Source organism: Thermobia domestica, chromosome 5, assembly GCF_964235325.1.
Source record: "Thermobia domestica chromosome 5, izTheDome1.hap1.1, whole genome shotgun sequence".
Classification (NCBI taxonomy): domain Eukaryota; kingdom Metazoa; phylum Arthropoda; class Insecta; order Zygentoma; family Lepismatidae; genus Thermobia; species Thermobia domestica.
In genome coordinates this window covers 162,457,019-162,473,832 of record NC_137458.1, presented here as the reverse complement: position 1 = coordinate 162,473,832, position 16,814 = coordinate 162,457,019, and the positions used below count along the sequence as shown (strand labels likewise).

General features: G+C 35.5%; 1 protein-coding gene across 1 annotated transcript in view; it reads left to right on the top strand.

Annotated features, from left to right (window-relative positions):
• The first annotated feature begins 8,219 nt into the window (after window positions 1-8,219).
• GXIVsPLA2 (phospholipase A2 group XII) overlaps window positions 8,220-16,814 on the top strand; it is a 32,577-nt gene continuing 23,982 nt past the window's right edge. The window contains exon 1 of the mRNA XM_081759297.1: window positions 8,220-8,858. Coding sequence (XP_081615423.1) covers window positions 8,627-8,858 — 232 coding nt within the window. The 5' untranslated portion in view covers window positions 8,220-8,626. The remainder of the gene's footprint in view (window positions 8,859-16,814) is intronic.

The window sequence follows — 16,814 nt, the reverse complement described above, 5'->3', positions numbered from 1 at the left end:
GATGGTGCGTGGGTCATAGCGTATCGTGAGACCCTGGAAAATTGAGTCCTTGCTCTCAGGAGACCCTGGAAGAAAAGGCGATTTTTCAGCTACCGGGAGTCAGGTGCCGCCCACCTACTTGTATTGCAATGTTTAATTATAAAAAATTAAAAATTAAAATATAATGATAAGCTTGTCAAAAAAACATGTAGAAAACATAATGAAAAAGAAAAAATAGATGTTTGTAAATTTTTAGAAATAAATAAATACCATTTTTTAACTTTTATATTTTTAGTTCTCCATAAAATATATCTTTCTTACAGTAATTTTAAGGTTACAATGAAAACATTAAACTTGCTATGCACTTAGTAAGGGTTGTGGAATGCTCATTTTTCCACCAATAATTCAATTGCTGCGCATTTCGATATGCACATGCCGATTTTGATTCTACTTGCTTATGAAATGAACAAATTTCATTACAAACGGTACCTTGTAATTATGCTAATGGTGCACAACCTTTTCTTTCCAGATCCACAACGTTTGCTAAAACAAAGATTTTCTTTATCCAAATGGATTTTCCCCCACCTTTACAAAGGAAAGTTGCATCTGATGCACAAAAATCATACATAACATTCCGAATATATGATACGAGATAATCAGTCTTACTAGACCACGACAAGCCATGCTAGTGGTTTGTAAGCCAATCGATTTGTTTTTGGCAACCTATTGGTAAATCGTTAAATTCACATGGTACTTTTACTAAACAATGGAAATTTAATGTATCATCACACGCAATAAGACAAAATTCACGTATCACAAATTCATTCGGGGAAATCTTAAATACCTATATGTCTACAATATACATTTTAAGCAAACTGAAATTTCACACGTACGTTCCATGACAACTGGAATAAGTTGTCCAATAAATTCAATATTTTTTAAACATTCATCATTTTTTAAAATAAAGTTTGTGATTGAAATTTCACGATGCCGTTCATGAAAGATTTCAAAGAGTTCTACTTGTCTTATCATTCAACAAATGTTTTTCAAGAAAAGTTCCTGGATTATGGTGCATACCACTTATTCTATTTGAGCGTAAGTATACAGTTATAGTTTCTAACACACAACTTTCAGTAATGTTTTGTCCACAATTCTCACTATCACAATACATAATTAATAATAATAATAAAAGGAAATCAAACAATTAAACTTGAAAACAATACACAATTCACTATATGTCCATGTATTTCACTTAATATTTCTCTAGTAAAATTTTAACTAGCGTGAGCTTATATTCAATATCCCACACAAGATCTCGAAAACGTTCAATGAAATTCCATATCGTCGCCAAAGGGTGTCCATGCTTTTTCTGTAAATTGATAATAATTCTTCACGAATCTCATATATTGTTACGGCATCTAGGAGCTTTTCGTTCAAGAGATTCCGTATCCAACACCAAGCAATCATATGTCCATTGACTGCCGTCTCCGAACCCGCAAGCGAAACAAATATCGTCTGGTTTCCAGTATATTATACAGTCTTTTATACAATCCAATGATGTTCGTTCTACAGTACACTCACATGGTAAATTCAAAAATTCTTCCAACTCCCAATTCTCCACCGGGGAATTACTCACTGTTGGTGAATGTGTAGGGGGATATTCTTCTATTTCACGATCAAAATGAAGTGACAGGAAAACTTCTGTTTCCAGTGGCGGAGGTTGCGGGTTCACCGCCGATTTGGATGCCCCCGATAAAGACGTCAATATATCCAAGTTGGTCGGGGTAACTTCTGTTTCCAGTGGCGGAGGTTGCGGGCTCACCACCGGTTGGAATGAAAACTCTGTTCCCGGTAAAAATGTTATTACATCCAATTTAGACGGAGTAATTTCTGTTTTCAATGGCGGAAAATGCGGGGTCACTTCCGGCAATGTTGAAAACTGTGTCCCCGGCAAAGATAACGACTCTGTAAAATCACATTCACCTCTTGTACTAAAATTCAAAGGTTTCGGTAAATCCATGCTTTAAAACCAATGTATAACTCCTTTTCAGTAAAAACACCGGGCATTTTATATGCTTCGTCCATCACATGATATCCCATTCCAACAACGAAATTCCAGAATATTCTCCAACGACCAACATCCGCTGTATATAAATGAAACAACAATATATTACCTTGTTAGACGTGTGTGATCTGCATATTTTATTTTCTAAAGGTCTTTTTATGTTCTGCTTGTCACATTAGCATTTCTTAACCATTCTAACAGCGGAAAACATTTATTATACGTGACGTGTCATTATCAAGATCATTAATATGCGTAGGAAGGTGTATCAATTATTCAAACTGTCGATCACCCGTGCATTAGGACTGCTACAATATCAAAATTATCGCCAAACTGCCTCATTAATGTGGGCGAAAAGATGGTAACAGTCTACTCTGGAAATATGAACATTCTGCAAGATATTTCATTTACATGTACCGGTATATAGTAAATAAAATTTCGGGAGGGCTTAAGCTCGGAAGTCACTGCTAATATATCTTGTTAGAGGGAGCGTATTTTTTTGTTAGTGCTTACTGTAGTAGCGTCGTCATGAAAGCGACAGAGAACATGACCACGTGACATAAGCGATAACCTAGCATTCAACACTGGTCTAATGGCCAGCGCTAGGGATACGCACGAGAGAAGATTTGTGTCTGTCTCGTCTCGAAAATGTGCTGTAAAAGTGATGTCTCGATTCGAAAAATGTATATTTCTCTATTGGAAGAGCCGTGTCTCGACTTGAATTTTGTCAGGAAAATCCTGTCTCGACTCGACCCGTGCGCATCTCTACCCAGCGTGCGCGCGCCTTTGGTGCACGAGTCCTGTGTTCGATTTCCGGTGAAGGGCTTTGAAAACTTTGAACGCATTTGTGATGGTTAAGAAGCCACTTTAAACAATAGCCTCGATATTCAAAGGGACTCTAAATTGCAATCCAACCAATAAACGTTACTTCTCCGAGTACATTATATTTCTTTTAGTTTTGACGTGTTCGAAATTATTATTTTCTGACCTGAGTGCAGTTGCAAGATTCATTTCTTGATATGGGGGCCGCGGTGGCTCAGTGGTAGAGCGTTCACCTCTGGTGCTAGGGGTCCCGGGTTCGATCCCAGCCCTCGCCAAGTGAACTATGTGGTGGACAAACACCGTGTGCGTGGGTTTTCTCGGGGTTCTCTCGTTTCCTCCCACTTTCTTCATTCCACCATTTCATTCATTACTCATCATCACCGTCTCCTTTAGCCTAACCGGCATAACCGTGGGACGTAAAACTCAGAGATTTCATTTTTTCATTTCTTGATATTTCTAATAGTGATTAATAAAAACTTTTGAATTTGACCAAACACACAAAAAAAGTGTATCAGTATTTGAACCTCTCCAAAAAAGTATAATACTTAAAAAGAATACCGTACATAGCCACTCTATTCAAAACTGGGATCGGTAGTCACGGGGAAACAAGAATGGTTGATCTGTTACTGATGACTTACTAGTAGTAAAAACGAGTCAAAGTATAGTTTTAGGAGAGGGATTTTTTTTAACACACTTAAACTGATAGATTGTGTTGCTGCACATGTATTACATTAAAATTCCACGTCAAACAAATGGGGTTTAGATGTAACCATCGGGAACCTCACTCTTTCTGTTCCCTATTGACCCGATATATATATATATATATATAGGGTGTTTCAAAACAACACCGGCAACGTTGGAAGGTGATTCCTGACACCAAAATAAGACGAAAAGTATAGATCAACCTGGGTGCGCAAATGCTTCTTTTCGGAGTTACAGGATGCCGAAAACATGAACAATGAACTTTAAAGGTCCATAGCTCCAAAACTATGGGATCTACCGTAGTCGGGTCAAGACTTTACTTAGGAACTAATATGTGCTTTATCCAAAAAAAAAAAAAATAAAAAAAAATAAAATAAAATAAAATAAAAAAATACATGTTTCAGAATCCTAAGGTACTCACACAAGAATTTTTGTACAAGCAGTTTGCTTACGGGCATATAACCTGAAGTACGGGCATACCTAACTACTTCTATAAAAATGTTGCGGAAGTATTGCAAGATTCTGAAGCATGTATTTTTAGATAGAGCACACATTAGTTCTTTAGTTAAATCTTGATCCGACTATGGTAGGACCCATTGTTTTGGAGCTATGGACATTTAAAGTTCATTTTGTCACGTTTTCGGCAGCCTATAACTCCGAAAGGAAGTATTTGTGCACCCTGGTTGGGCTATAATTTTTGTCTTATTTTGGTGTCAGGAATCACCTCCGAAACGTTGTCGGTTTTGTTTTGAAACACTCTGTATATATATAAGGTGTTAATGAATTGTGCTGACAAGCTGGAAGAGGTTAATCCTCACACAATAATAATAATAATAATAATAATAATAATAATAATAATAATAATAATAATAATAATAATAATAATAATAATAATAATAATAATAATAATAATTTCATACGGACATAGGGGGGAAAGTGCATATTTTTAGAGCTAGAACCATTCAAAAGAAAGCGTGGAAAAGCTAAATCTCAAACAAGTTACTTCGTACACGAAATACCGTGGAGTGGGGATCCATATCACCGTAAAGGAATATACCACCCCAAAATTCATATTCTATCGATATGCAATGGGTATTCAAGGAATTTTCTACAGGGCATGATTCATGGACAAGCTCCCAACAAAATTCTCACATACAGTATATAACCTGATTTTAAGGGAATCTAAAATAGGTAAAGATAAGTTTTAACCCTTTCCAGCCCGAATTCTTTTGTGTGTTGGAAAAACATATGTTCACAGTATTTCCTGTTGCAATGATGCCATGTCCTAGATCCTCTGTTTTGCTTCACCGCGAGTAAATAGAGGTACCAACTTATGAGATTGACCCGAAAGAAGAGTGTAATGATTACATGGGGAAACCGCATGAATTAGTATTAGATTTATGATTATAAAAAGTTAGTAATTCCAAATGTTATCAACGGGCTGGAAGAGATAGAATGCTTCGACGGAAAGTCGGAGGTGTTGGTGACCGCTAGATCTACAGTTTCTCGTGTTTGGAATAACACATGTGCTGCGATATATTTTGTTACGGTATATTTTACGTATAACCATGAAACAAAACATTATAGTACTAGCCCCCCTAAACTTTGGCTGGCCCCAATTAAAATTTCACGATAGGCTTGCAAATGAACTATAATACGAGGTTACTAGAGAACAGGTTGCGTCTTAACCATGCTGCACGGTCATAGGTTGTCCCGGACGTCACTTATAGACCCGTGAAGCGCGCAAAAAATTTGTCGTCTGCTTTTTTCCCACTTAAGAATAAGGAAGAGGGTCTTCGCGTGAGAAGTCCTATACTGAATTAACGTTACATAGTAAAATCCCTGTTTTTGTTTGCATGCAGAATCAAACTTAAGCGTCTGTAATTTACTACATAGAATAATGATCGAAAACAGAAATTATAATAATAATTGTGTTTTACGATAATATTCTATTGTTAGAAACCGTACCTCACTGGACAAGTTTCCTGAGCTTTTTCTCCCGTTTGTCTTGAGAGCTTCCTTCTCTTTTTACAGAAACTTTAACACTTTTCTGTTTTGCCAAACTATTCAAAAACTTTCTGCTATATGTTCTCATTCGCACAAATGTAGTCACTATTTCAGAATTCACATTAGCATTACTCCTACAAAAAATTCTCTTAGACATTTCATGGTATCTTTTCCCCTGCGCACTGTTCTTCCATGGTAAAATGGAAACTGTTCTTGCATATCTTTTACACACGAAAGCACTTTTCAGTGGGCTGTGTGAGATGGGCATGAGACAAACTTTGAATCAGGGGTGTAGCCACCAGGTTTATCTAGGAGGGCCCGTCATTTTTGGAGTGGGGTTGGGGTGGAAAAGACAGCTACAATTTACAAAGCCAAAAAAAGTTTACAGTTAGTGATTTTGAGGCCTGAAAAACCCGGAAATTTTTCGTTTCCGTTCGGAAAATTAAAAACACTTTTTTAAAGCTTTGGTTTTTGCTTTTCTCCATAAATATTATGTACCAAGTATACTAACTATACAAGTATAAAAACTATAGTTTTTATCATGCTTAACCAAGAACTACAGCTCCGGACCAAATGTTATGCCCTTGTGCATAACTATTACAATGTAAGCCCCTTTACACAGAACCTATCTACATAAGAGTGATTTTCTTTTAAATTTTGCTTCATTTCTTTATTTCCTGACAAAAATATTTATTTATTATTCTTGACTAAAAACATCATACAAATTCTCGTATTAGCATAGATTGACAATTATTTTAAAATAGGCCTATATAAAATATTTTCATGCTTCATATTGGACATGATCCGAACAGGAGCACTAGATCAATCGATTGTAGGAAATGTGGCAGCAAGCTCTGCATTTGGCCATTCCTTACACGGAAGAGATATCATACTATTTTCGATCGGTAAGGATTGGTAAATAATTTACCGATTATTAATTATATGTACGTACATTGTTATTTTTAAATGACTGAAGCGAGGTAATCTGACGATGGTGTTTTAAAAGCTGGTCATTTCGGTGGTCCAGGAAATCATTTGGGGGGGTCTGGCCCCGATGCCCCATGTGGTTACACCACTGCTTTGAATCGATTCATGGTGAAGAGTGATCAACAGGAAAATTTTTATTGTACTGATTACTTAAATAAGGGTGTATTTTTTGCATTTTCTTTGTTATTATTATTATTATTATTATTATTATTATTATTATTATTATTATTATTATTATTATTATTATTATTATTATTATTATTATTATTATTATTATTATTAATGCAAGCTAACCTGCTATATACGCCAGTCCATATTCTTCCATTGCTGATTGTGTTTCAATGTAGCACACTTGACTTAAGAACATCTTTGTCTTAGGTCATTGTCTTCAGCATTTCATCAGTACATACATCACCACTTTTTAAAGAAATTTCCTTACGATAAATTCTTCATTTTCGACAGTATTTGTGTTTTTGTTCATTTTCAGTACGCCAAGATTATTGCCTAAGATAATAATTCTATTTAGTGTATTTAAAACTGTAGAATGATCATAGAGTTCTCGAGTGTCTTCAAAGCGTTTGGTCTACGGGTGACGAATTACGATCTTCACCAACTCCCTCCAAACGAAAACCGAAGTATGTCGAGGCAACCTGCTCTCTAGTAACCTTGCTATAATATGGTGATGAAGTATAATATGATTGGGTCGGGCCCTCCCAACTTCTACCGGGGCCCCCTAAATTTTTGGGCTGGCTACGGGCCTACTGTCAAGTCTTACATTTTGCCTACTTTGGACCACTTTAACTTAAGATCATATCTGAGAATTCTGTTGAGAGTTATGCGCTGTAGGAAATCACTTGAATACTAATTGCGTGTTGCTAATTGCGAGCTCCTTCGTGACCAAGCGGTTAGCGTACGCGCCTTTGGCGCAGGGGCGGATCCAGGACGGACTTCTGGAGGCGGGCGGTGGATTGTAATACTGTTACTTAGAGCTAGTTTTAAGAGCTCCAAACTCTGCGATGGGTTTTATTTATATACAGTATATAAAATAAGAAAGTTTATCGCCCCCTGGATCCGCCCCTGCTTTGGCATGGGAGTCCCGGGTTCGATTCCTGGCGGGAGCTGTGGTTCGGATTCAACGTTAATCAGTAAGTTCCAGTCTCATATAGCCTCGCTGCTGAATGGGACGTTAAACTCAAATCAACTCAACTCAACAAGAATTTACGATGACATACGTGTGACTTCTTTTATCTGATATGACTAAACAGTTTCTCGAATTCAAAATAGTGCGTGTTGAAATTTAGGCTTTCTACGATTTAGGAGAACCTGAGCTCTGAAACTATACAGTTTTCGCCACAGGTTCCTATGAACTTTTTTCTCTCTTAATTTGATGTGAGGAATGAACTTTTACAGTGTCGTTAAAATTCATTAACACCCTGTAGGCCTATATATTTTGCTCCATTTTTTCATGGGAGTTTGGATAAATTTTAATTTATTTGAATGATTATCAAGGAACTTCATACACTGTTATAAGATACTGACAGTCATCCTATTATTAAATTAACACATTAGCCGGTTTGTGTCAATAACCGGCAAGCTCGTGATTATCACATGACTCACACATCGAAGACAAAACACTGATGCAGAGCGTTACGATGAGTTGTTTGTTTACAAACATTCTGAAGCAGAAGAGTAGTGGAGAAGGTTCTACATACGAAAAATTCTGATATTTGAATTTGATTTTTGTGGTGAAGTACTTTCTTCTGTTGCGACGCTTAATCCTTTTGTGTAATATGGTATTCATTTGATTGTGACATAAGCTAGCGGGTTCAAAGCTTTGTGTCTTTTTATAGAATTCCTTGTAAATTGCCCACCAATGAGAAAACACCTCGTACCCAATTCTGCTGTGCACATGTCTGGTCATAGGAATCTTGGCTAAAATCAGCTGGCCCTAGTAGCTGTCTGCGTGAGCTGTAACACTGTAATGGAATGAAGCCAAGTTCAGTGTTTTGTCGTTACTAAGGCAATTTGCCTGTAATTAATACTGTGAACCTCGTGAATGTATCACAGATGGAGTTTTCTAAGATGAAATTATTCCTGTATGCGTTATCATTTTTAGGATTTGCTTGGAATGGTTACGGTGAAGGTTTGTTCTCCAATTTAAAAGATGCAATCCTTACAGCAGAACATTTCTTTAAAGACATCCTCGGAAATTTTATTACAGTTGCAAGGAAAGTGAAAGATGTACATGAAGTGTTGAATGCAGCTGTAGAAGAGAACTGTCAGTTTAAATGTCCGGGTGGTAAGTGACTTGTTTCCATTAATACAGGCATATATTACTGATACGTTAAGTAAGATTCACGGTTCCCCGCCATTTTAAGGTAGATAAGAGGTATTTTTCTTCTTTTGAGTTGTATTCCTGTTCAGCATCAACTCAATGAGACGGGAACGCACACTTGAACGTGCAATCCGAATCATACGTAGTTTCAACGAGAATCAAATTTGTATTTGGGTGCAGATTAAGAATATGGGGACACAAAATTTATAGGTAAAAATCTTAATTCACAAGGGAAGGGCAACGTAAAGAAACCTACGTCTGATATTTAGTATTCCCAAATCTTTCACATATAAGATGTACAGCGTGTTACTTTACAAAATATAGCTGAGCTAGGGACAGCTAGCGAAGGGAGTTAGAAGCCCCCAGGGCCCTTCTACTTCTACCTTTATCACAATTTAGACAAACAAGGAACTCGGTTCTGGAACCATGAAACGAGTTAAGGGAGATACTAAATGCTATCCAAACCTACTTTTGTAGGCTGGAATTCATCTGTAAACATAGAATCAGCTTTAGAAAAGTTTGGTTTATTACTATTAAAAGGGTTTGGGTTATAGTTAAGGAGCCGTACTTCCCATTTAGGGAAGGACGAGAAACGCCATACTTTCAGGCATTATTCATTGACTATCTAGGATGTTAAAAAGTAGGTAATAGACTGAGTTCTTGCCCTTGTACTTAGGGTGTTTAGGTAGTGCAACAGTAAGATGTATTCTCGTGCACGGGAGATGAGAAGTAGCTGTTCTTAACTATTACCCTTCCTTAAATTATACTCACCGTTGCTTCACGCCTGCTCCTACGAATACGTTGCTGGCAGCCCACAGGCTTCACACTACCTTTAATTGGATAGAAATCTTGCTTATAGTGACCACCTACCACATATTGGCGCGTTTTCTTCTCTCACGTGTAATTGTTTAAATAGTATATAAGTTTGGGATTTACTGCCGCACATGGCAGGGTTTGCCCAAGTAAGCCCAGCCCGAAAAAAAAAAAAAAACTTTAAAACCCATCTGGGGTTTTGAGCTTTTTAGAGTCAATGTTCCGTTAAGGGGGTCTAGTAATTTCTTCCACACAAAATTTACAATTTCTCATCTTCTTTCAATTGATTTTCGTATAATTACATAATACAATGTTATATTACGTTTGCTTAGGTTAGGTTAGGTTAAGTTAGCTTTGGACCCTTAAAAACACATTTTCAGAGAGAAGCACGAGACACTAAATTAGCTGTATATGTATATTGGCGGTGATCCAACGTAAAATTTCAAAATGGCGGCCATTTTTCAACTAACGTGTATCCACGCTACAGGGTGCAATTTTCGGACATTTAAGTTGAAATTTTGAGGGTAGAAGCAAGAGACATTCTAAATTTGCTGTATAGATCTTCTCGGCGATTCAATATAAAATTTCAAAATGGCGGCCATTTTTTCAAAACAGTAGTGAACAGAAAATTGTTGCAAGTTGCGACAATGACAATCTTAAAATATAAATCACGTTTTAACACTTTTACCCCAAAGATATTGAAATATTTCGGAAAAAAAAAAAAAACGATTAAACCCGAAAAAACCCTGGCCCATGGCGGCCCGAGATGAACAGAATCAGTCAAAATGTGATAATAAGAGTAACAAACGTTAGAAGTGTCTTATCTGGGTGATTAATAAGAGAGGAAACGTAAGTTAAATTGTGAACTATGTATGTTCGCGGATTGATGCGATATGAGGTGAGGAGGCAGTGGAACATAATGGCTAAGGACCGGATTTTAAGGTGCAAAAATGTGGTAGGAAAAAGGGAATAAAAGGGGCTGAAAAATCATTCAAAAAGGTGTTAATAGGCTATCTTTATTAAGTGCTATAGTATGCAGTTACATGAATACTCTTTATTCATTACACCAACAAATGTTAGTCTTGGCTTTAAACATTGGACCTAAATTGCACAATTGTTTTATTTAATCCCAAACTTGTACTGTACAACATTCAACATTCTTGTATTAAAATTGTGGTTAAAACCAACTTGGTATTTTAAAAAAGAGAACTTTAATTTAGCAAATATTGTGGCTTGAGAAACCGTCACATACTTTTGGGTCTTCAGAATTTGGTTATACTTGATTATGCACAGCATTTTTATATTTTCAAATTTTAGTTTCTGTCGCTTGGAGCTCAACTTCGCTCGACATCAACGGAAACCAGTGGTACACATCTTGTAAGCTCATAGACAGGAAGATCAGTTGACGTTGCGAAGGTTTTTATGTCCGGATTGTTTCGCAAATTCAGTGCAAGTTTATCCCAAGCAAATCTATCAAGATTGCGTCTAAATTTATGGAATGTTTGAGTAAACTAGATTGAAAATAAAACATATTCTTCTGTTCATTTTTTTTTTTTTTTTTTTTTGCAAAAAGAGAGAAAGAAAAAGGACAATAAAGGTACTGAAGGCTAAAAGAAGTAACAAAACGGGAAATCTTATGAATCTAGCAAAAAAGGTGCAACGAAGTGCTTTCATTTCAGTTCATTTTATGCTCGGAAATACATATTTTGAACTTTGGTTGTTATAACAACTACATTTTTAGAAAAGGTGCTGCACCTTAAAATCCGCTCTCTAATAATGGCACGTGATAGAACCCTTTAGAAAAATTGATAATAGAGCATAATGTATCAGTGTTTCAAACCCACTGTCTTAATAACAAACCTTGGAAGTGTTTGGTGCAATAGGAAAGAAAAAGGTGCCGATTGATTCTTGCAGCATTCTTCAGTGCCCCACAACGTCTGCCTCTTTGGGGTTTTGATGCTATCCTATTTGAAGGAGGGGGGGATAAATTTGCAAAATCTACGTAAGAAATATGTGAAGTGATTTCACAATAGGATTTTATAAGTAAGCAAAATATATTGGGATCTTACCTCTCAATACGTAATATAACACGGTAAAAGTGCGAAGTGCAAAGTGTGCTCCTTACCACAGTACTCCATAAGGAAGGTATGAGGTGAACTACTATGTGATGGTAGTCTTACAAAGTGATTATGGGAGTGCTACACGCAAGGCATGTGATTTTATGCCATATGAAATCTATCCACTGCCCTCACTTGTCTGTGTACCAGCCGTCATTGACGCGTCTGCTCCCTTACTACGCTGCAGCTCTGACTCGGTTACATAGTATTCGTGCTTTTTACTGGGCACCTACACAATTGGTTTATGTTTTTAAGTTGATTCATATTTTATGCCATATGTCCACATGCTGTATTTATATGTAGCCCTCCTAAAGTCAATCTGCACCCATTAATGGGCGCTTGTCTGACAAGTGGTCCATTGTCAGTAAATTTTCAAAATTAATTTAAAACTATGATGTGTATGTTTTTCTATTAAAAAATAGTGTAACTATATACTGAGATATTTAAAATCTTTCTGTAAAATATATTTGTTAGGTTTTGACAACATGAACATTATCTGTTCTACACCATGCTCAATGCTTTTCACATATCCCAATTTTCAAATAATTTTCAAACTAAATTCTAAATCTGTAATTATATGAACAATAGCAGAAAACATGAAGTGGACCTTTGGCAATTTTGTTTTAATTAAAGTTTGATTCTGGTAGGCAAACATCGTAATTTTTTCATGTCATATTTTGCTGTCCCGTTCGTAACGAAAAACATGTATTTTTCATGTTTCCTTTGTAATTATAGAAGATAAATATTGAAACTTTTGCCCCAAAGTAAAATTATTATTAGCATGTCAATGTACTTATTAATTTTTTTCATTATCCTTCGTATTTATTTTATGAAGTATAGAAATGTTGTCCCGTGCGTAACGTTATAGATTTATGCAAGAAAGTGAATAAAATATATTTATTAAGATTTCAATACGTGTTTATTGTTATTAAGGCTAAACAATGAAGAATAACCATTATATTAACTCAAAGAAACATGAATTTGCTGAGAAAAACTAAACCAAACATGTATAATAATTTCGCCCCTAATTTTGACATACTTTTTATTTTATTTGAAAATATATTTTTGTTTTAAAAAAGAGTTTTTGTGCGTAACCCTGAGAATCGCCCTAATGCAACTCCCCATCACAATAGTAAGGTTAGGAAGCAAGTTAATAATTCCATGAAAACTCTGTTTTCGTTATTTCTGAATATGAGAGAGTTTGCAGCACTGAACAGTTGAAAGGTACTAGTTTTGAGCAATAATACTAATAGGGTTGCCAACTGAAAAAAAAAAAAAAAAAAAAAAAACGGCACCCCTTCAAAATTCCTTATGATATAGGTATAGGTGAAATATGTCTGTTCTGGTCCATCCATGGGAAGGAAATGTTCTATCGTGAACCAAAGAGCATTAGCACCTGTATTCTGCATGCCCTTAGTACAATCACTAATAAGCTTAATAGATACATTGTGCTATAAATGAGAAACTGAAATCGGCATTGATCATTTTATTGTATTTACTGGTAACTGCCACCACTTCTTTAAAATTATCGAAACAGATAAACAAAAGTATGTAATCTTTACGTGACAATTTTGGATTTGGAAAATGAAATTTATTCTTTAAACTGTATACTTCAACCACAGGAAATTGCTTCAAGAAGTCCTTTTTCACTCTCAATAAATATATAAAATTCCTTACAAGTAAATTTTAAATTTTCCCTGATACAGTCCCTGTCATTTCTTTAAAATTATCTAAACTGATGAACAAAATATATTAATTGTTGATAGATGGTGAAAAGTGACAGTTTTGGATTTACAGAATGAAAGTTACATTTTAAATCTATATTTCGAACTGGATGAAATTGCTTGAAACTAGATACAAATTTAGAAAAAACGGTCATAAAGAAGTGAATAAGAAGTTTGTACCGGTCAGTTGCTGTAATCAAAATAACAGTAATATTTTCGGTCAGGCCGGTGAAAAATTGACCAATTGGCAACCCTAGATACTAACCACTGATACTGATGTAAATATGACCCCTGTACAAGTATTCAACTTTACCCACATTCCTGTAATCATGTTACCGATGTAACACATAAAAATGTGTAAAAGAACTAGTTTACCAAGACACATTTAGAAATTCTCAGTTTTGTGAAATCCCTTCTTCACAATATATGTCGTATACAGAAAGACAATACCAGAAGGTAGTAAAAATAAATAAATAATAACTTGTCTTTCCTTGTGTCTCCGTGTTTTTGCTTTTAATTTGGATATTTTCTTCCTCTCTGAAAACGTCGTCAGCATTATTTTTATTACTGTATCACCGAATCCGTGAGAATGTTCTTCAAATTGGAAATAACTATAGTCGAGACAGATTTTAAGAAGCTCAGTGACTTCGTTGGATATCTTTTTTTTTCCTCTTAGTTTCCTCTGTTTGCAGATTATGACTAAATTGATTGATATTGAATTGAACATATCTACAAGGAAACAGAAGGTCTTGGAATGGAAAGCCCATTATTTGCTCTATTTGCCAATATAATTATGGATCATTTCGAGAAGAAAATTCTGAGCAAATAGATATATATTTTTGTTACAGATCGTTTCCAGTTTACACAATTTCACCGTTAAAAAGATTAGCAGTCTTATTAAGGAACCTAAATAGGATCTTAATAGGTATTTTCTCATATTTATCTTACTTCAAAAAATTGGATTTACCTCACCCGAATTTGAATTATTAATTGAAAATTATTTCACAAATTCACACCTGGTGCTAACAAAAATGTAGAACTAGCTTTCAAAAGAAATCCCATTGACAAACTACAGAAGCTAAAATAAATGTTCAGGCACGTTAGTCCTAAAATTCACAAGATTCACAAAAGTGTTAAATCTGCTAGTGGAATTAATGTTTACAACAACAAAAAATAAATTGAGGGACAAACATATAAAGTATAAATTAAAGATATAGTATTAATTATTGATGTAAATAGTTTTTTTTTTTTTGTTTTGTTTTGTTTTGTTTTGTTTTGTTTTGTAAAAACAGTGATCTGACGGGAAATACAGACGTACGATTATTATGAGCAATCAAAGTCTCTGAACTTCGCACTAATTTTTCTTTAAAGAAAATAAAACTTACAATAGAAAATGTAAAAGAAAGGATCCGGTGATACAGTAATAAAAATGGTGCTGATGACGTTTCCAGAGAGGAAGGAAATTTAACCTAAAGAGCATAATTATGGGTTGTTAAACTAAAATAGTGTCATTTCATTATTACGATACTTACCGTGTTTTTTGAGTGTAACCTGCTGCCCTATAGATTCGCCACATATGCAAGTATTTTGCAGGCACGCATAGCTGAGCAACTGTCTCAAGAATCAAAATGTGTGGTTGGTCGGGAACTTGAGTAAGTAGTGTATTGGTTAGCGCGCGCCATGGTGAGCAGGAACCCCGGGTTCGATTCGATGCGGATTAGAGGGTATAGTATGAAAAAAAAAGTTATGTGCCTCTTTCTATCCGTCTTTTACGATTTATGTGGGATCGACTTTTCCTATGAAGTCTTTTCCATAAAGTCCTGTCTTTGAATTTATTTCCTGTTAGATCTTTCTCTGTGAAATCGTTCTTAACTATATCTATTCCATTCTTAACTATATCTTAACCATTTCCTTTTTGCTCTCCCTCTACCTGTATTCCTATCCTTTTCCATGGCCATACCACTGCAGTTTTCTTTCTTACACCTTGGTTGTTTCCTTACTCTCTCATTCTGGTAACATTCAATCTTTTTCCATGTTTTCTTTATTGGTCATGTTTCTACTTCGTAAATCATTGCTGGTCTACCCACTGTTTTGTAAATTATGCTTTTATTCTTTATCGTGATTCTACAGTTACACAGAACGACATATCGTCGTCGGCAATTCAAAACCTGCTATGTGCATTTTTATAAATTTTTCAGGAGAAACGAAAAACAGTATCCTGGTTAGATTTTTCGCTTTATAAAAGTGATGTTATAAGTAATATTTGATGCTGCAAGTAATTAGATACCTTCTCAAGTAATAATAAATTAGAGAGTCTAAAAGCTGCACCAGATAATACTATTATCTCGAAACGGCCGAAAATGTCACATAGCAGGTTTTGAATCGCCGACGACGATATACTTTCTTTAAATTTCACAGTCCCACATCCAAATCATCGTTCTTGGCTAATTTTTTTTTTTTTTTTCATTTCTTTCTATCTTTCTTCTTGTAGCCTTACTTCCCCATTAAAGTCGAGACATTCGGTTTTCTTTTTACTAATTTTTAGACCTTATCTTTTAAAGACTTTCTCTACGGTAACTCTACTTTTCTTTCAACGTTTTTTTCTGTCTGCATTGCATAATACAATATCATCGGCAAACACCGCACATCTGAGAGTTTCGTCCCATACATCTTTAGTTGTAACATCAATGACAATCTTGTAGAGGTACGGACTTACGGTTAAGCGTTGGTGTAATCCAACCCTAACTTGAATTTAGCGTGTTAATCCTACACTACTTCTTTCTTGGTAGTGGTTGGGTCATAACTACTGTATACATATCTTGGAATATCCTTACGTATTTCACTGGCGCTCCTTTTTCCCTCAGACATTTCCATACTTCCTAGTGTGGTACTCTGTCATAGGCCTTTTTCAAATCGATAAGGACTATATTTAATCCTTTCTGTTTTTCCTGATGCTTTTCCATAGTAAGGCTTAGTACAAAAATTGCGTCCATGTAAATCCAAGTGTAGTCCTAGTATGAATCCAAATTAATGTTCTCCTATTTATGTTTCCTCCAGTAGTGGCTCATGTACAATTGCCTCCCAGTTCTTCATTGTATGTGACATTGGTTTGATTCCTATGTACAGTGCGTCCCACTAGCTTCCGAACCCGAAAAAAACTTTATAATTTCCGAACAAATGTACATAAGAAAATGAAATTCACAATACACGTACCTTGTTTCATGCTAAACACGAGAAAGGGTTTAACAGAAGCGCACACGTCAAAA